This window comes from Rhincodon typus, chromosome 12 (genome assembly GCF_021869965.1).
Source record: "Rhincodon typus isolate 14 chromosome 12, sRhiTyp1.1, whole genome shotgun sequence".
NCBI lineage: Eukaryota > Metazoa > Chordata > Chondrichthyes > Orectolobiformes > Rhincodontidae > Rhincodon > Rhincodon typus.
Genome location: NC_063343.1, coordinates 42,375,859 through 42,396,114, shown reverse-complemented (window position 1 = coordinate 42,396,114; position 20,256 = coordinate 42,375,859). Strand labels below are relative to the sequence as shown.

The 20,256-nt window shown below is 40.5% G+C and overlaps 1 protein-coding gene across 1 annotated transcript in view; it reads left to right on the top strand.

Annotated features, from left to right (window-relative positions):
• The window catches only part of tgfbi (transforming growth factor, beta-induced), a 57,889-nt gene extending 50,736 nt beyond the window's left edge, over window positions 1-7,153 (top strand). The window contains exons 13-17 of the mRNA XM_048604023.1: window positions 643-758; window positions 916-1,018; window positions 1,652-1,731; window positions 6,077-6,101; window positions 6,233-7,153. Coding sequence (XP_048459980.1) covers window positions 643-758; window positions 916-1,018; window positions 1,652-1,731; window positions 6,077-6,101; window positions 6,233-6,267 — 359 coding nt within the window. The 3' untranslated portion in view covers window positions 6,268-7,153. The remainder of the gene's footprint in view (window positions 1-642; window positions 759-915; window positions 1,019-1,651; window positions 1,732-6,076; window positions 6,102-6,232) is intronic.
• The last annotated feature ends 13,103 nt before the right edge of the window (window positions 7,154-20,256 follow it).

The following is a 20,256-nucleotide window of genomic DNA, read 5'->3' as shown; positions in this document are numbered from 1 at the left end:
TACCATCACATCTAAATCATGCACTCTAATGATTTCACTCAGTATCACTCAGTCAAAATTGTGGAAGTCTTTACTGAGTAGCAATTCAGTTTAAGAAGAGGGCCAACCTCCCTGTGTGCAATAAATCTAATGCTTGCAATTAATGCCCACATTGTAAGAATGATTTAAAAATAAACTGACAGCAAAAGGCAGAATTTTACTTTTCGGAAGTGCTTATTCTAATAGAAGCTGCTAGAGTACAGCCAGGCACTGTAGAAGATACCAGAATAGATTAACAGAAGAATGTCTCTTCCCCCTTTCAACATAATGTAAATTGATTTTGCATCAGCCAACAGCATTCAACAGTGGCGATGAAATAGACCAGATTTTCTTCCATTAACTGCACAATATGCAACTTATAAACATATAATCTACATTCGTAACAAGGGGATTTACACTGGATGATTGTCAGCTTTAATCAATCAGACATATACATCTTTTTAAAAGCGTGAACATAGATGAACTGTCACTTCTGAATTTGAAATAACAATTCTTCTCAACAGACACCAAACTAATTAAAATAAGCATTTCATGGTTGATCAAATCCAATTTTTAATTCCTTGGATTAAATTTGATTTTCCTTCACTTCTCTTTTTCCATCAGGTGACCCAAGTTTGCTGAAGTACCATATCGCTGAACAAATCTTGGTTAGTGGTGGTGCTGCCAGTCAGATGGTACGATTGAAAAGCTTGCATGGCGCTAAGCTGGAAGTGGGAACAGTAAGTTTTTTTTATTCACCCATGGGTTGAGGGCATCACTAGCTGGGTCAGCATTTATTTAGTGTAAAGTGCTCAGCTTCTTTTGATTTCCATGCTCTCATTACTTTACCTTGGTTGATACTCTGAATAAACAGAATTATCATGTGATCTCTTTCAGATAAAAGATGTTCTCAACGTAAACAAAATTTCAGTTATAGATTCTGACCTGATGGCAACAAATGGGGTGATCCATGCTATTGATACTGTTTTGCAGCCCTTTGGTAAGGAGCAGTTTGCAAATGGACAAAAATTTGCAACACATCATGTTATGTAATGAAAGAACTGTGTATAGTACAAATGCAGTGATACATATTGCAGGTTAAGCTGGACAAATAAAAAATTTGAAAAAAAACCTAAAAAACCTTTCTTATTACGTTTTGTTTTAATTCTGTCTGATTTATAGCATTTTCCAGGTAAGAGAATTGAAAAATACATGCGCTTCCAGACATATCTTAATAATAATTTTCAACTGAAGCAAACCGAAGTATGAAGTATTTTATTGGTTGAAGTAAAAAAAAACATGTTAGAAATAATCAACAGGTCAGGCAGCATTTGGAAAGGAGAAACAACATTAACATTTCAGGTCACTGATCTTTCAGCTTCCACATGTAAGCATGGTGGTTGCAAGATTACAATTGGCACAACGTTTCTGATCATCTTATTAAAGTAAAACGAAAGGACAAATTTCAAGCTAGTGGATACAAGTGTGTGGATTTGACTGAAACTACTGATATGTGATTATTTTAGACATAATTAATTGAAAAGCTAGAGTTGACTTGCCAGATTTGATTCACACAATTCATTGTTGTACACATAATGGTGCTCTTAACAGAAGACTTTGTTTCATTCATAAGCTACAAGACAGCCAGAAAGCCGTAATGGCATGGAGATCAGCAGTGAAGATATTCTTCGCTTTGGAGTCAGCCCAGCTAAGGTCTGATTCAGTTAAAATTGTCTACAGACTAAAATATGAAATAATTGTGATTTTAAAAACGTCAATGTTTTGTGGTTTTGTACTACCTCTGGATCCTATTTGGATGCCGCTTCATTATAATGGTAGCTCTAACTGTTTACAGAATGGAATTTTTTGTTGACATACAAGGTTAATTACCCAAATAAATTGCCTGTTTACATAAGGAAATGAGCACTTAAATGAAAAATTGTTTTTGTAGGGAATTTGTTGAAGGGATTCCAATGTTGTGAATGTCTGTATATATTAGGAAGGTTTCTTCTCCATAACAGTGACTATCGTTTTACTCTGCTAGGTTTCTATAAAGCTTACACTATAGTACAAACTATATTGTGAGGCAAAACATCCATCTCTGGTACAGACTATTCCCCTCTCTTCACAGACTCTGGCAAATTATGTTTCTGTTACAAAGTGACCTTTGTGTCCTTGTTGATAAGGCACTGAAAGCTAACATGTAGGTGCAGCAATCTTATTTAGACTGCAACTGGAGTACTGTGTTTAGTTTAAAGATGTTATTGACATATAGGGAATGCAACAAAGATTACTAGACTTGTCCTGAGGATGGTGGGATTGCCCTGTGAGAAGAGATTGGGGCAAACAGGGCCTGTATTCTCTAGAGTTTCAAAGAATCAGATCTTATTGAAAGTTAAAAATTCTTAAAGAGATAGAAAGGGTAGGTGCAGATAAGATGTTTCCCCTGGTTGGAGTGTCTGGTACGGGTGCGGGAGGGAGTACGAAACAATTCATAAATAAAGGGAATGCTACTTTAGGTTTGAAATGACTGAAATTTTACTCAGAACGTTGTACACCTTTGGGATTATCTACCACAGAGGCAGGGGGGCTTAATCTTTGAGTATGTTGAAGGTAGAGATTGATAGATTTTCAAATACCAATAGTGTACAGGGTTAATGGGGTTGAGTGCACAAAAGACATTGAAGTGTTCAATCAGCCACTATTGTGTTGTATGATGAAGCAGGCTGAATTTTGTTTCTATTTTACTACAATCATAAATATCACTATCTTAATTGCTTGACATAGATGTCCCGGATTTTCTGATTGTTGCATTATACGCTGAAAGATATGATAATGGAACATCTAAACTGGAGTCAGCAAGTTTTTTTTATTATTCAAGCAATGGGTATTTCGCTGGCTAGGCCAGCAGTTATTTTACATCCGTAAGTGCCCTTCAAAAAATGGTGGTGAGCCACCATCTTCAATTGCTACAGTTACTGGGTGTAGGTACACTCCACACTGCTGGTAGGAAGGGAGTTTCTCAATGGGCCACTTAATGGGCTCAAGTGGTAGCAAGGTAGGAAGATCAACCATGGCCCTTCCTGCCTTAACCATGGCCCTTCCTGCCTTAACTATGGTCCTTCCTGCCTTTAAGCTTATCACCTCTGGGAACAGCTCATTCCACCCAACATTTCAGGACAATGAGCTTCCAGCAGAATGTCATCTCATTAGTTCTGATGAAAAACATGTAAGAACAGTCTCAACCACTACAACAACTTACATTTAAATAGCATGCGTAACACCCGCCCCCCTTTTTCCCTTCACCCTTCTTATAAACTCACCTATTATCAATCTTTCTCAATAGACGCAGTGATAGAAAATAAATTGTGTCTACTGATGTTGCTACTATTGAAAGGAAAAACTCATTGGGATAAAACCATTCAATACATTGGAATCCCTGCAACAAATTACTTACAAAAAATAATTTTTCATTTAAGTGCTCAATTTCTCACGTAAATAGGCAACTTATTTAGGTAATTAATCCTGTATGTCAACAAACATTTCCATTCCGTAAGCAGTTGGAGCTACCCATTATAACGCTCACTTGAAAGGCACATGACTGTGAAAATGACAGCTTGGAAAATCAGTCATGCAGCACAAATCTCATCATGGCTGAGCAAAGTGATGGAAGGTACCATCAACAGTGCTAGCAAGCAGCACTTGCTCAGCAATGACTTTCTAAATGCTGCTCAGTTTGGGCTTTTCCAGGGATGCTTAGTTCCTGATTGTATTACAACCTTGATCCCAATAAAGACAAAGGAGCTGAAATCCAGAAGAGAGGTGAGATTGACTGCCCTTGAAATCAAAACAGCATTTGACTAAGTGTGGCATTAAGGAGCCCTAGCAAAACTGAAGTCAATGAGAATCAAGGATAAACTCTCCACTGTTTGTAGAAAAACATGCGCAACATCCAGGCTGGGTTTGATAATTCACGCCACACAAGTACCAAGAAATGATCATCTCCAACAAGACAGAATCTAATTATTTCCTCTTGACATTTAATGCCATTACCACTGCTAAATTCTCCACCATCAATATCCTGAGCATTATCATGGACCAAAAACTGAACTGATCCAGCCATGTAAATACTATGGCTACAATACCAGATCAGAAGCTAGGAATTCTGCAGCAAGTAAGTCACCATGGGATTCCCCAGTGCTTCTCCACCAAGTCGCAAGTGGGATGACATTCTCTGTACTTGCCTGGATGGAAATCACTGAAACAACACTAAAAGTTCAACATCATCAATGAGAAAGCAGCCCTCTTGATTGACAGCTTACATACCACCTTTAATATTCACTCCCTCCACCACTGATGTATGGTGTCAGCAATGAGTGCCATTTACAAGATGCACTGCCGTAACTCACAAAGACCCATTAGACAGCATCTTCCAAACCTGTGACCTCTTATCCTCTAGAAGGCTAAGAGGGGTGGATGTATACAAACTCTACCACCTCCAAGTTCTCTTCCAAGATACACACAAGCCTGACGTGGAATTATATTGTTATTCCTTCTCGCTGTCACTGGGTCAATTTCCTGGAACTCAATTCCTAACATCGCTGTAAGTTTGTAGACAGCCCCAAATTCAAGAAGCAGCTCACTATTATCTTCTCTGGGGCAATTAGGGATGCATACTATATATTGACCTAGTCAGTAATGCCTACATCCTATGAATAAATAAAAACAATTAGCTTATGTGCTTTTTACACTCAAGCACACCTACTTTCCACAAAAACAACCTTACCTCCTTATCTCCATCAAAGAGCAGCTTACCTCTGCAGAATTGTCTTAGGACCAGATCCGAAGGGGTATCTTAATTCTCCAAAAGGTTCACAGAGTTATCCAAAAGAAATGGGCTGAGAACTGACCTGTTCTTACCTGGTCCAATCTCTGCGTTCCAGACACCAAGGATTCCACAATCTTATTTATATGGAAGCAGCTGAGGATTTTAGTGGCCAACTGCTTGTGACAACCAGGTGTGCATGAGCTATACACTGTCCCTACAAAAGTGAGACATACCAGGGTCAGAGCTGAAGATTCTCTGTTTAGGTGAATGTCAGGGCCTAAGCGTTTAACTGGACTCAAAAGCATCAAAGGCAGAAGTGAACAAATGGGTAAACAGTTGTATACATATTGTGGCAGATGGAGAAATAAAGGCAAACTAATTATGGATGGGAAAGTTCAATTATAAGTGACTTACGGGAGAGTAGCTTTGAAGGGAGTAGCAGTTGTAAGTGAAGAGTGATGCAAGAAGGTGAACAGAGGTGCTCTTGTCTGTGATTGATGCTATGAAAAGAGTGATGCCCCAGGCTAAAGCGGCTGTCTGTGAATAGCTGTGGAAAAGTTGAAATGGGGGAAGGGATGAAGAGAACAGAAAAGCAGTGAAATTGACATGAAAAGGAGTGAATCACTGAGAATGAGAAGTTACTCCATATATGAAGAGGCTGATAGAATAGGATATTTTGGTGAGAAACTCTGTACATCACAGGGAAGCTTCAATGTCTATTAACAAGTCACAGTAGCTTGTCAAGATTCGCTGGAAATCAATATGCAGACTTATTCAGGTTCTTTCATATGATCCAATTCTGATGTATAACAAAATGAATTTCTTGTTTCTTAATGGGCATGTGATGACTCAGTGGTATTATTGCTAGACTATTAATCCAGGAATCCAGGGAATGTTCTGGTACCCATGTTTGAATTCAGCCATAGCAAAAGGTGGAATTTGAATTCAGTAATAACCTGGAAATAAGAGTCTAATGATGCCCATGAAACCATTGCTAATTGTCAGGAAAAACCCATTTGGTTCGCTGATCCCCTTTTAGGGAAGGAAACTGCCATCTTTACCTGATGTGGCCTACATATGACTCCAGACCCACAGCAATATTGTTGACTCTTAACTGCCCTCAGGGGCAATTAGGGATGAGCAATATGAGCTAGAGATGCCCACATCACATGAGTGAGTAAAAATAAAACTACAGATTAAAAAACTCTAACGTCTTTTTTTGCCTTATAGATTCCAAGTCCTAGGCTACGAAAAGGTATGCACCACATCTTGACATATTTATCCTAGATTAACTTTTGCAATGGTAATAAATTTCACTGAACAATGTGGTGATTCATTATTCAATGTGTTATCAGTGAAATAATACTGTTCCATTTGAAATTTCAGTTACCAGAGATGCCAATCTGCAAAAAAGCAAGTAATGTGAAAAGCAGCCAGCTGATCACTGCAAGAACTTTTTCAGGAACTCTGAATTCTGTGACTCAGATTTTTTTTTCACTTGAATGTTCATATCCCATAGCATGTCATTTCTTCATTATGATGTCATATTATTTGCTTGTTTGTACATTTTTCAGATTGGATTTGAAATTGAAGTGCTACTTTTTTTTTAACAGAACACTCAAGATTGCATTTTGCATTCTTATTAATGGGGTGCAAGGTATGGAGTCTGGGTTGAAGCAACAACCAGTCTACCAGAGCAGTTTGCAGATTTGAAATGCAGAACACGTGTGGATATATTTGTATGTATGTTAGTGCTTGTATGCGTCAGTAAATGTATGCCTGTGCACGAGCGTATAGATGTGTTTTTGTGCACATCTGAATTGTGTGTTCGTTTGCATGTGTGCTTGTGTGATATTGTATATTTGTAGTTAAGTCACTGCAAGCCTATGCATGTACCATTCAACAGACTTCTTCTATGGAGTTGTCTTAATTTCTGGTTTACTTGTTATGAATATAACCCACCATTTACCCAAAAAGGGATATTAACTGTAATACCACATATTTTTGTTTCCATTTAATTTTTAGTTTTGTTTGCTTCAATTATTCACGTGCTAGTTTGTGTTGATGAACCCGAATGTTTCATGTCGGTGTTAAAGTATTTGCATGTCACAAGTTGCAATCTGCGTTTGTGCTATTTTGCTTAAACTTTGGTAAGGGATATTTTATATACGTATATATATTTCCAATTAGGTTGGAAATCCTTTTTTAATAATATATTTATCTTCAAAATTTGTCCTGTGATACTTTCATAAAAAATCATTTCTCTAAAGCAATTTGCAGCTACAATAAAATGTTCATTTTTTAAAAGTCTCTTTATTTTTTCTTAATTAAAGGGAGCAGAGTCATCATCATCTTGATACCACCATTGTTAAATTGGTTAACTTCTCAAACAAACCTTTAACAATGCCCATTATATTGTTCCTGTTTTGGATGTTAAAATGACCAGGTATACCTCCTAGGTGCATTTCTGCTTATGCTTGAAATGCTTTGAATTCTTTGTTTTAGGATCCAGAGCAACCCCAGCATAACTGAAAATAACTCTGCCTATACAACAATCCCTCTTTCAAATCAGCTACAATTATACTAGTGCACTAGTGTCACACTGATATCTATTCTGCAAGGTTTCCAATCCACAGCCACATTGAAAGATTTCAAAAACACTCCCAAGTTGAAGAGAAGGCACACTATAATTTTAAGTAAAGCCCTCATTAAGTCTTTGGAGTCAATCATTTTTGGATTCACTCCTCAGTTTGAATTTTGTTGATGAGCTGCTAGGTTTAAGCCATATGCCCCATCAAAACTCTTTAATCGTGGGAAGGTGGTAAAATGGACAACTCCAATACTGACAAGATGGCAGATCAAGCTTGTAGAGGGCCAGGTCAATTCTAGATGCTCCACGTACTTGCTTAAACATGAAACTTAAACTTGTTTAAATAGGTTGGTGTGTTTCTCATCCATTCTTCAGTTAGTTTGAAAATTGGATCAGGGACATGTTAGGCAATTGACTTGCAAATAGCAGTTGTTTGTTTTTTATCATCTTAGTCCAAGTAAGCAGTGAGTAAGTCATTGTAGTCTTCCAAGAAGTCAAGCTAACTGTCATGACATTAGAACATGAAGCAAATTAGCAGTGAAGCAATAGTAATCTTTTCCCAAGACAAGACAAAAAATGGTCCAGCTGCCAGAAATTTTCACTTCTGGGGAGAGAAATAGAACTAGTGGGCAGAATTTTACAATCTGCTACTGGCAGGTTTGCAGACAAAAGAATAGCCTGTAAAATTCTATAGATGACCTCCAACACCCTGCCACCCAGCTATGACCTGACTGCAATTTTATGGAAGGCCAGTGAGGTGTAGGGAGGCCCTCTCGCCCTCCCACCCCACCCCCCCCCAACTTAGGCCTATAATTGGCCACTTAAGGACCACGTTCCATCAGGCCTCAATTTTGAGGAATAAATTCAATTATAAGAGGTCACCTCTCTCAGGTCTTGTGGGAAAAGGGGACCTGGGCATTCCTCAAGGGTCCCTTTCCAGTTTGGTCTCCATCCCTAACCCCTTGAACATCTCCACAGCTTCTCTATCATGAGTTTCACCTTCCCAACTCTCCCAATTGCCGTTCCATGCCCTGATATCCCTACATCTTGCCTGCTCCTGAGTCTGGGACTTAGTATCTGTTTCAGGTGAAGGCTTTTCCTCAGAATATTTATACCCTGCCTGGGTTTTTTGGGGGGGAAACCTCTTCAGCTTTTCCTGGGTCCCCTGCAAAACTGTAGATTGCTCTTTCCTTTTCAGAGTACCCTCGTGGCTTTTCAGAGATAGAATTTCAGCATCAGTATTAGAACACTTTCTATTCATTGAGGGTAAGCAGAAAAGTCGCTAGCTCTCCTCAAAACTCAAATTTTCATCAATTATTATAAACGTCACCAGCCAAATCCTAGTCTACTTTCCAAACTTTGACTTACTATCTTCACCACTTTTGCCAATGGCCCACTTGAAATGTTGATATTTTTAGGCAATGTCATAAAGCAATTACATATAGGATGAATGTTACCATTGAATCTGCATAATGTAGATTTAAGACATACATTTTTTTATTATTAACTTAACGTGCCTCTGATTATTTGATTTGCACATCATATTGATGTGAAAATGATTGTGAATTGCTGCATATTATTAGCTAGCCATTTCACCTACGTTAATTCAAAAAACTGATTCTAACAGCAATGCTTTTTATAAATTTGTAGCTTAGAACAAAAATACTGCACCCAAAAAGGAGAAGTAGCCAAGATACATTTGCATGTCATTTGCAATACGTCATTTTATTTGTTTGTAATATCTTTTTGAGTCTACAATAATGTAGACAGTTGTAATAGTGAGGAGTTTCAACCAAATCAGATGCTGGAAAAGTAGATTCTAAGACGGTCTGAAATCCAACCTGAAAATTATATTGACATTAATGCATGGAATAGAAGTTTGAAAGAGTGCAAACTTTGGTGATCTGTTTGTTCTGAGAGTTGACAAGATTAAACAAGTCTGAATTGCCAAAGATGGGGATAAACATAGACAGGGGAAAGAATGTCAGTCTGCTATGACTACATCATCAGTTGGCTACCAGTTTTGTGGTGAATCATGTCTCACTGGGACTGGTTTACAAACCCTTCTAATGCTCACCAAAGACCTAGCCAACTTTACATATCTTTTCTGACATTTTTTTGGAGGGATTTTGCTGAGAATTACAAGGAGCAGCAAAAGACAACGTCTTGTCAAGCGTCCATGGAAATTCAGCAATAGTGCGGACTGCTATGTCTCCAAATGCACCCCATCCCAAACTATTCTTTAATATGTATTTTATTTAGACATTCTGCTAAAAGCTTTCCTCCTCAGGTGAACATATGAAACTATAATGAACAGAAGAATTCAATGGTTGTTAATGTGAAATCTTTATTGTGTACTGGATCTGGGGTGAGATTTATTTGATCCCAATACAAGGGCAAAACATTTATTTGCATGTTTTATGGGTACAAGGGTCATGATTTGTGACCTTCCCTTGCTGCTTTTGTTGATCGCGGTAGAACAGAGTCTTGATACTCCCATTCATTCCATGACTGTAGCGTGGGACCGAGCAGACAAAGGAATTTCCTTGGAAATTTAATTTTCTGCTGGAAAATCCTCTATGCCTGGAATCCTTTGAACATAAGTCAGAGACTTCAGAGTGTTCTGGTGGAATTAAGAAAAATAGTTACACAGGAAAAGTTAAACTTACAAATAAAGGATTCTGGGTAACCTAAGATGGAGGACAGGAAAAATTTGTGGCTGTAAGAGCTGCTTCTTTGTTGAGGTATTTTCAGTGTTGGAGCTGATTTCCTTGAATTTTAAGAGCAGTAATTACTGTTTTATAAGCAGTTGCATTATTTTGGAACTTTGGGGCAAAAAGATCAAAACAACGGCACTTTAAAAATGAGGAAGCGAGCCAAAGGCAGAGATCACATAGGAAGTTGATCAAATGGAGAAAGAAACCTACTCAGCTGTCTGACCCAAGAGTGAATCTGCACAGCTATTGTCTCTGCTGTTTAGTTTCAAGTATCTCTGGACATTGGAGTTGGTTCCAAGAAAAATAAACAAACAGTGAAATTCACAGCTGACCTTGGAGAAACCTATGTGGGAGAGCTCACAGCAGGGGATCAACCAAGTGGCTAGTTTCAAAGTGTAACCTTAATTTTTTTTTGTAAATCCACAGTAGTGAGTAGAATGGGTTGTTTTTTGATTTATTTTTCTTGAGATCTGACTCTTTATTAAACTTTAAAAATACAAAAAGATAGGTAATAAGCTAGCTTGGAGCAGTGTTTTTAGAGCAGTAAGACTGTGCTGTTTTCTGGGTCTGTAGATTGTTAAGGTGCAAAGATAGCCTTTAGTAGAGTGATGTGCTCTTCCTGAGCGATGTGGGAGATTAGGGAGAGTTTCCATGTTACTGATGATTATGTCTGCAGAAAGTGTGTTTGGTTATGAATCCTGTCGGATCACATAGATGAGTTGGAGCAGTAGTTAGAGGCAATGAGGAATTTACACGAGCTGGGAGGTGTGATGGATGATAGATGCAGGGAGAGAGATAAACTGAAGATATAGTCAAGTAGATAAGTGACCTCCAGGAAAGGTAGGAGAGGCAGGCAGGTAATGCAGGAGTCTCCTGTGGCTATCCCCATCTCAAACAAGTATGGTGTGTTGGATAATGTACGGGATGATGGACTCTCAGGGGAATGTAGCACTGACAGCCAGGTTTCTGGTACTGAGCCTGGCTCTAATGTAACAAGGAGTACGTCAGATTCCAAGCGATCGATTGTGATGGGGGACTCTCTAATCAGAAGCACAGATAGACATTTCTGTGGCTGAAAGCAATATGTCAGAATGGTGAATTGCCTTCCTGGAGCCAGGATCAAGGATATTTCGGAGATGGTGCAGAATATTCTCAAAGGGGAGAGGGACCAGCAGGAGATCGTTGTACACATTGGAATTAATGACATAGCAAAAGAAAAGGGATTTTGAGGAGAGAATATAGGAAGTCAGGCAGGAATTTAACAACTAGGTCCTTGAGGGTAGAAATATCTGGATTACTCCCAGTGACATGAGCTAGTGAGGGTAGGAATAGGAAGATAGAGCAGATGAGGGCATGGCTGACGAGCTGGTGCAGGGGAAAAGGATTCACATTTTTGGATCATTGGATTCTCTTCTTAGATACAAGTGACCTGTATAAAGGATGGACTGGGCCTGAACTGGAAGGGGACTAATATATGGGAGGGGAGATTTGCTGGAGCTGCTCAGGAGGATTTAAACCAGCAAGGGGCGGGGTGGGGGTGGGGGAGGTGCACATCAGGGAGGGTGTGAGGAATGACATCAGTCTGAGACTGGTGCTGTTAGGAAACGGAGCAAATCAAACAGCTAGGGCAGGCAGGAACAAAGCAGAGAACAAGGTCGAACTGATAAGTTAAACTGCATTTATTTCAATGCAAGAGGCCTAACAGGTAAGGCAGATGAACTCAGGGCATAGTTGGGAACATGGGACTGCGATATCATAACAATTACAGAGACATGGCTCAGGGATGGACAGGACTTACAGCTTAATGTCCCAGGGTATAGATACTATAGGAAGGATAGAAAGGGGGACAAGAGAGGAGTAGGAGTGGCGTTTTTGATGAGGGATAACATTAATGCTGTACTCAGGGAGGATACTCTTGGTAATGCATCCCAGGACATTATTTTGGTGAAACTGAGAAATAAGAAAGGGATGATCACCTTATTGTGATTGTACTCTAGATCTCCGAGTAGTTAGCAGGAAATTGAGAACAAATTTGTAAGGAGATCTCAGTTATCTGTAAGAATAATAGTGTGGTTATGGTAGGGGATTTTAACTTTCCAAATGTAGGTTGGGACTGCCGTAGTGTTAAGGGCTTGGATGGAGAGGAATTGGAATGGAGAGGAATTTGTTAAGTGTGTACAAGAAAATTTTTGGATTCAGTCTGTGGATGTACCTATTAGAGAAGATGCAAAACCTGAAGTAAGGCAGGGCCATTGACTGAAGTGTCCGTGGGAGAGCACTTTGGGGCCAGTAACCATAATTCTACTAGTTTTAAAATAGTGATAGAAAAGGATAGACCGGATCTGAAAGTTAAAGTTCTAAATTGGAGGAAGGCCAATTTTGATGGTTTAGGCGAGAACTTTCAAAAGTTCTTGGGGGGACGATGTTCGCAGGTAAAGAGATGGCTGGAAAATGAGAAGCTTTCAAAAATGAGATAACGAGAGACCAGACACAGTATGTTCCTGTTAGGGTGAAGGGCAAGACTGATACATGTAGGGAATGCTGGATAACTAGAGAATGTGAGGTTTTGGTTAAGAATAAGAAGGAAGCATATGTCAGGTATAGACAGCACGGATCGAGTGAATCCCTGGAAGAGTGTAAAGGCAGTAGGAGTATACTTAAGAGGGAAATCAGGAGGGCAAGAAGGTGACATGAGATAGCTTTGGCAAATTGGAATAAGGAAAATCCAAAGGGAGTCTACAAATACATTAAGGACAAAATGGTAACTAGAGAGAGATCAGCATGGCCACCTATGTGTGGAACCACAGGAGATGGGAGAGATACTAAATGAATATTTTGCATCAGTGTTTACTGTGGAGAAGGATAAGAAAGATAGAAAAAATGGTAAAATAAATAGCAACATCTTGAAAAATGTCCACATTACAGAGGAGGAGGAGCTGGACATCTTAAAACACATTAAAGTGGACAAATCCCTGGGACCGGAACAGGTGTACCCTGGACGTCTGTGGAAAGCTAATGAAGTGATTACTGGGCCCTTTACTATGGTATTTGTATCATTGTAGCCACAGGTGAGGTGCTGGAAGACTAGAGGTTGACTAACATTGTGCCACTCTTTAAGGTGGTAAGGAAAAGCCAGGCACCTATAGACCAGTGAGCCTGACATTAGTGACAACAAGGTGCAGGGCTGGATGAACACAGCAGGCCAAGCAGCATCATAGGAGCAGAGAGGCTGACGTTTCGGGCCTGGAGGGAATCATGAGGGACAGGATTTACATGTATTTGGAAAGGCAAGGACTGATTAGGGATAGTCAACATGGCTTTGTGTGTGGGAAATTGTGTCTCACTAACTTGATTGAGTTTTTAGAAGAAGTAACAAAGAGGATTGATGAGGGCAGAGCAGTAGATGTGACCAACGATGTGCCACAAGAATCGGTGCTGTGTCCACTGCTTTTCATCATTTGTATAAATGATTTGGATGTGAACATAGGAGGCATGGTTAGCAAGTTTGCAGATGAACACCAAAATTGGAGGTGCAGTGGACAGTGAAGAAGTTACTTCAGAGTACAACAGGATCTTGGTTAGATGGGTCAATGGGCCTAGGAGTTGCAGATGGAGTTTAATTTGGATAAATGTGAGGTGCTGCATTTTGGATGGAAAATCAGGGCAGGACTTATGGATTTAATGGTAAGGTCCTGGGGAATGTTGCTGAACAAAGAGACCTTGGAGTGAGGTTCATAGTTCCTTGAATGTGAAGTCGCAGGTAGATAAGATAATGAAGAAGGTGTTTGGTAATCTTGCCTTTATTGGTCAGTCCATTGATTATAGGAGTTGGGAGGTTATATTGCAGCTGTACAGCATATTGGTTAGGCCACTTTAGGAATACTGTGCGCAATTTTGGTCTCCCTGCTATAGCAAGGATGTTGTGATACTTGAAACAGTCCAGAAAAGATTAACAAGGATGTTGCCAGGGTTGGTGGGTTTGAATTGAAGGGAGAGGCTGAATAGACTGGGGTTATTTTCTCTAGAGCATCGGAGGCTGAGGGGTGACCTTATAGAGGTTTATAAAATCATGAGAGGTATAGATTGGGTAAATAGACAAGGTCTTTTCCCAGGGTGGGGGAGTCAAAAACTAGACAGCATAGATTTAAGGTGACAGGAGAAAGATTTAAAAGGATCTAAGGGGCAACTTTTTCACACAGAGGATGGTGTGTCTATGGAATGAGCTGCCAGAGAAAATGTTGGAAGCTGACACAATTACAACATTTAAAAGGCATCTCGATGGATATCTGAATAGGAAGGGTTTAGACGGATTTGGGCCAAATGCTGGTAAATGGGACTAGATTTATTTAGGATAACTGGTTGCCATGGACGAATTGGACCAAAGCTTCTGTTTCTATGTTGTATATGTCTGTGACTCCAGGACTCTGACACCTGAGTAACTATTCAACAGACCCCATATTTACCTCATAAACTCTAGGTTACATACCTCCAGGACCAATTATACCCCGAAGAACCTTAATGCAACACCCCCTGGTATTTGAGCCCCCCTTACTTCCTCATTATCATTGGATTTCACTGGACTGCACTCAACTCTGTTAGTCCACCACACATGGCACAACATCCATCCCCCCACTTACGGGACCTGATTTCTGCCACGAATCCTGACCTTCCCTGAACGCTGCATCACTTACCTTACACCCCAACACCCTACCAACTTGGCATCCTACCCATTTCCCACTTGGCATCTTACCCAGATGGTACTCTATGCAGCTGGCACCCTACTTACAGTCAGGTCTGCTATAACACGTGTTCTGTCAACGCAACTTGGCTGTAACACAATTGATGAATAGGGGAACGCTATTTCTAAAACATGAACTTGCGTTGGTTATAACGTGATTCCATTGGTACGTGGAGGAGTATGTGTCGACTTCACATGATTGTTTCATGGGCTTTGACATGAATATGTACGATGTTAGCGCTGAAAGAGTCTCCATGCCGGCGACATGAGATTATTTCGCAGGCTTTGTTGTGAAGTGCTTTCTGTGAGAGGTATAGTTCGACCTCCTCCCCCATCAAGTCATCTTGTCATTTTTTTCAAGGTAAAATGTTAAATTTACTTTTATTTCATTATCAGACATGAATTAAACATTTATTGAAGCTGTGCTATCCTTTGTGTTAGGACTTTGAGTGATTTTTGAGGGATTTTGAGTGATTTTTTTGGTAGTCTGTCCCTAACCCCACTTTTCCCATAGGCTCTGTTATTTCTATAGCACAATTTTCTATAACGTGATGTTGCACAGGAATGTGACTATCGTGTTATAGCAGAGTCGACTCTACCTGGTAGTCTTTCCTCTACTCATTCAGTATCTACACCTGGCAACCTACTCCCTTCCCAGCTGGTGCCTTACCCAGTTGACACTTTACTTACCTGGAACCCTGGCATCTTACCCATCTGGTACCTTACTTACCTAGTACTCTACTCCCTGGCATCTTACCACTGATTTGGGCGGCACAGTGGCTCAGTGGTTAGCACTGCTGCCTCACAGTGCTAGGGACCTGGGTTCAATTCCAGCTTCAGGCGTCTGTCTGTATTGAGTTTGTATGTTCTCCCTGTGTTGGCATGGGTTTCCTCCCACAGTCCAAAGTTGTGCAAGTTAGATGGATTTCTCATGCTAAATTGCCCTTAGTGTCCATGGATGTGCAGGCTGGGTGGAATAGTCATGGTATATGCAGGGATAGGGAAAAGGAGGTGGGTCTGGGTGGGATGTTCTTCAGAGGGTCAGTGTTGATTTGATGGGCCCAATGGCCTGCTTCCACACTGACCTCTAACCCCATCCCAGTTGGCTACCTGGCCCGCTGGCAACTAATCCTGTCCCAATTTGCACCTTATCCTACTTGCATGCTACTGAGCTGGCACCCTACTAATCTGGTATCCTATCCTCTGCTTATCTGGCCTCTTACCTTTGGTACCCTGACACATTCCCAGCTGGCATCCGATATAAACTAGCGCCCTGTTCCCCAATTCAGCTGGCACCCTGACATCACACTTACCTTATGTACTTAACTTTTGACAGCAGCTGTCGAAGTGGCTATCATGACTTTTAAATGTCAGAAGATGGCAACTGACTACTGTGAAAAGGGAGCCTGGTTTACCATCCTCTGAAAGAACTGTCAGAATGGAAGTATGGCTCTGCATTTCTGAGGGTGCCCTGGTCAGATTCCCCTGTCAGAAATGTAGAGCTCTGGAGAAAGCCAGTGATCACTACTTGCTTCTGGTGTGCTGGGATTACAGGAGCCCTGCCAATCAGATTGGCTGGCAGCTGTCAAGGGTAAGAATGTGAGCAGGAGCAATGAAATGGAGGAGCATACACATTTTATGTATGTACGTTTTGTGTCTATATATGGTTTCTGTGCAATAGTGAAGGGGTGCTGCACTGTTTAAAATGTTGTTGGGAGGAATGTTCCTCGGCATTGACAGCACGCGCAGTGGTGTGAAATTTGCTAAATTACAAAGGGAATAAAAGCTCAGATGCTCAACTTCAAGAAAAAAAATCCAATTCTCCCCTTCAGGTTTTGGTAGCCAGATCCGAATCGCACTAGTAACTGAAAAGCATCTTATTTCCATGCATTTGCATTTCATTATTAGCTAATGTCACTTCATTTCTATGCAGTACGCGATTCTCCAAGGCACCAGTCAGAACCTAAATGCCATTAATTTCCCAAGTTGAAAGTTTGAATTGTTACCTGGTAAATGAAGCTCACTGCTGACTTCTCCAGGCTTCCATATTCAGCTGAGTTCACCAAAAGCTCATGGCAGGCTCCATAGGCAGTGACCACCTCCACCCTTCTTTCACCGGAAATCATCTTTGGCAAACAGCAGTCTCACCACGTCATCATGGCACATCTTGGACTAACTCAGAAGTCATGTCAGGCACTTCAGTACTGCACGTTGGAGCTCACTGATACTTCACACTGCAATGCTGCTGCCAGGTTGCTCTGTACTCAGGGACACCATCACTGTATCTCATGCATCTGCATGGGATGCATCCAAAGGGCCCTAGGTTGCTTTCTTTGTGCTCAATCATTTTGCACTAACTTCAACACTCACTGCATCTCTGCCTTGCTTTGTTTGTTAGGGCTTCATTCAGAGCATGTAGGCTAATGCATCTCTGTCTTGATTTGCTTGTAAGAGCAGATAGAAAGGCAGGCAGTTTCTCATGGCTGCCAATTCTGAACAGTCAAGGGGATGGACATGTTACTGGCACCAATTGGAAACAATGTAGAAATATTGAATGTGCTTCTCAGGTTGGTCGTAGTTATTTGGGCACTCAGTGTGATCATGGTCAAGGCATCCTTGTCCTTCCAGTCTATGGGGACTGGGCTACAATCTGTCCTGCGGTCAGGTCTGACCAGTCCAGGGAGTACATGTAAGTCTATTAGAGGAGTTAGCCAGGGCAACGGGGCTTACTCAGTTGGGGTTGCCAGCACAAGTCACTCTGGGGAATAGACCATGGTCAGTCCTGGGGTTTGGGGTAGTAAATTGCAAATGTTGGTTCTCACAAGGCAATCCATGATGTGTTGGGAAAAGTCAGATTCTCAAGTAAGGTGATACGTGACATTTTGTTGAGTTAGATATATTGTGTGCTTTATATAATTTTTTTATATGATTTATTTTAAGTTTGGGTTTTGAAGTTTGGATTAGTAACGTGGCTTTTCTGCGTAAGTGAAGTTAAAACTTGAATTTTCAGTATTTGTTAAACACAAATGAGGAAGGACACATTGGCATCCTCATGTGTTCTTGTTTATTTTAGGAATTAATGACCTACAAGGTAGACAATTGTAGGGTGGCATGGTGGGTCAGTTGTTAGCACTGCTGCCTCACAGTGTCAGGGACCCGAGTTTGATTCCAGCCGTAGTTGACTGTATGCGGAGTCTGCACGTTCTCCCCATGTCAGCGTGGGTTTCCTCCAGGGGCTCCGGTTTCCTTCCACAGTCCAAAGATGTGCAGGCTGGGTGAATTGGCCATGCTAAATTGCCCCATAGTACCCATGAATGTGCAGGCTAGTTGGGTTAGCCATAGGGATATGGGATTAGGGTGGGTCTAGGTGGGATGCTCTTTGGAGGGTCAGTGTCATCTTGATGGGCCAAATGGCCTGCTTCCATGCTGTAGGGATTCTATGATACCTTAGATTCTTGTTAGACATTTCTGAAGTGGAAGTTTCTTTAAAGTTCAAGGGAAACACCCATAGTTTAGAGGGAACTTTTTTCTATCCTTTTCCTCTATTTTGGACAGTTGTGAAGTTCTTGCATGGAAATGCGTGTGTACAGCAGTGCCCCTGAGCTAGGGAGAATATGGTGAAATTAGATTACCTTAGCATAAGAAGTTGATGACAGACTTGCACTGAAAATGTTGGGATAAAAAAAACCTAAAAAGGATGTGAAGCTGAGTTATTTTAAACTCGGGTGTATTGTAACTCAGGAATAAGATATTAGAAAGTTCATTCTCAAAGTTAAAGTCACAGTTACTTTATACTTATCAAGGTATTAGAGATGGGATTCAGTGTGAGTGGTGTGCAATGGTTGCTGTTGGGTAATACACAAGGAATATGAGATAACGCAATGTGGAGCTGGAGGAACACAACAGGCCAGGCAGCATCAGAGGAGCAGGAAAGTTAACGTTTTGGGTTGGGACCTGAAGAAGGGTCCTGACCTGAAACATCAACTTTCCTGCTCCTCTGATGCTGCCTGGCCTACTGTGTTCCTCCAGCTCCACACTGTGTTATCGCTGACTCCAGTATCTGCAGTTCTTACTATCTCTGAATATACGAGGAATATATTTTTTAAACTTCTAAAAGTTTATCTTGGGATTAATGGGATTAGACATTCAACATTAAACATTGCTTAAGACTCTTTGGATCTGTGTTATGAGTAAATAAATTGTTTTGTTCTATTTTATCTTCATTCTTTTTGCTTAGTAAACTTATGTTTTACCATTGAAATAAAATCTACAGCATTGCATCTGTCTAATTAAATATACCTCATTAAAACCAACACAAAGCAAAATGTAATTTATCAAGCCAAATTTCAGACTGGGATCTGACTTGTCTAGTAAAAACATCAAACTGTGATCCTAATAGCAGGAATGCAGGGGGAATAATGACTGTGAAGGAGCAACAAATACAGAATAGGTCAACACAATGTACTGTTGGAGAGAGATACTTTGCAAGTGACCAACATTCTGGGTTCATTGAAGGGACAGTGGATAGCAACAGTAAACATGACAATACAGTAGGGCAGGAGTTGAGAAGGAAAGTAAGGGATATAGACAGTCAAATAATGGGTTCAATGAGAATGTGAGGATTCTCAGATGCAACCATATGGAAGGCCAGAAATCTAATTTCTCAGAATTTGTCTACGTAATAAATAGTGAACTTATCATTTAACAACTTCACAGAACTTACATTCTGTAAAGTATTATCAAATGTACAGAAGCAGGCCATTAACTCAGTCTAGAATTTTTTTTTTAACGAGCCTGTTCAGATGTGTTGTGACATGCTTCTGAAACATGTGGGACTTGAACTAAGACTGCCTGGCTCAGAGGTAAGGACATACAACTGTATCGTAACAACCCTTCATTAGCTCAGTCTATGCTGGTGTGTGTGTTTCCCTCCAGCTATATTGACAACTATCAGAAGCAATAATGTCCCAATCTTGTAAGACACTGGATAAAATGCAGCATCAACTGCTGATGCCAGGATAACAAATTACTGAGCAGTTAAATATTATAGTCTTGTTTTTAACCAAGAGTGAGGACAGAAGCACCAAGTCCTACCTGACCTTGGCTGCTTAAGGACCAGGCACTTTTAACTTCTGGGCCTTATGTAGATCAGCTGACCAGTGGATGGAATTGGCCTGTTACTGAATAGATGCATGAACCGAAGAACAATCAAGCACCATATGGTCGATTGAAGGCAGAAGATTTCAAGAGATTCTTGGAACAAAAGAATGCAATCTGGAACTCTTAAACTGGGAACTCTTAAATTTTCTTGTTAGAGCTAAGAGGAAGACTGTGAATAAAAGAAATTAAAACAGATATACAGTAA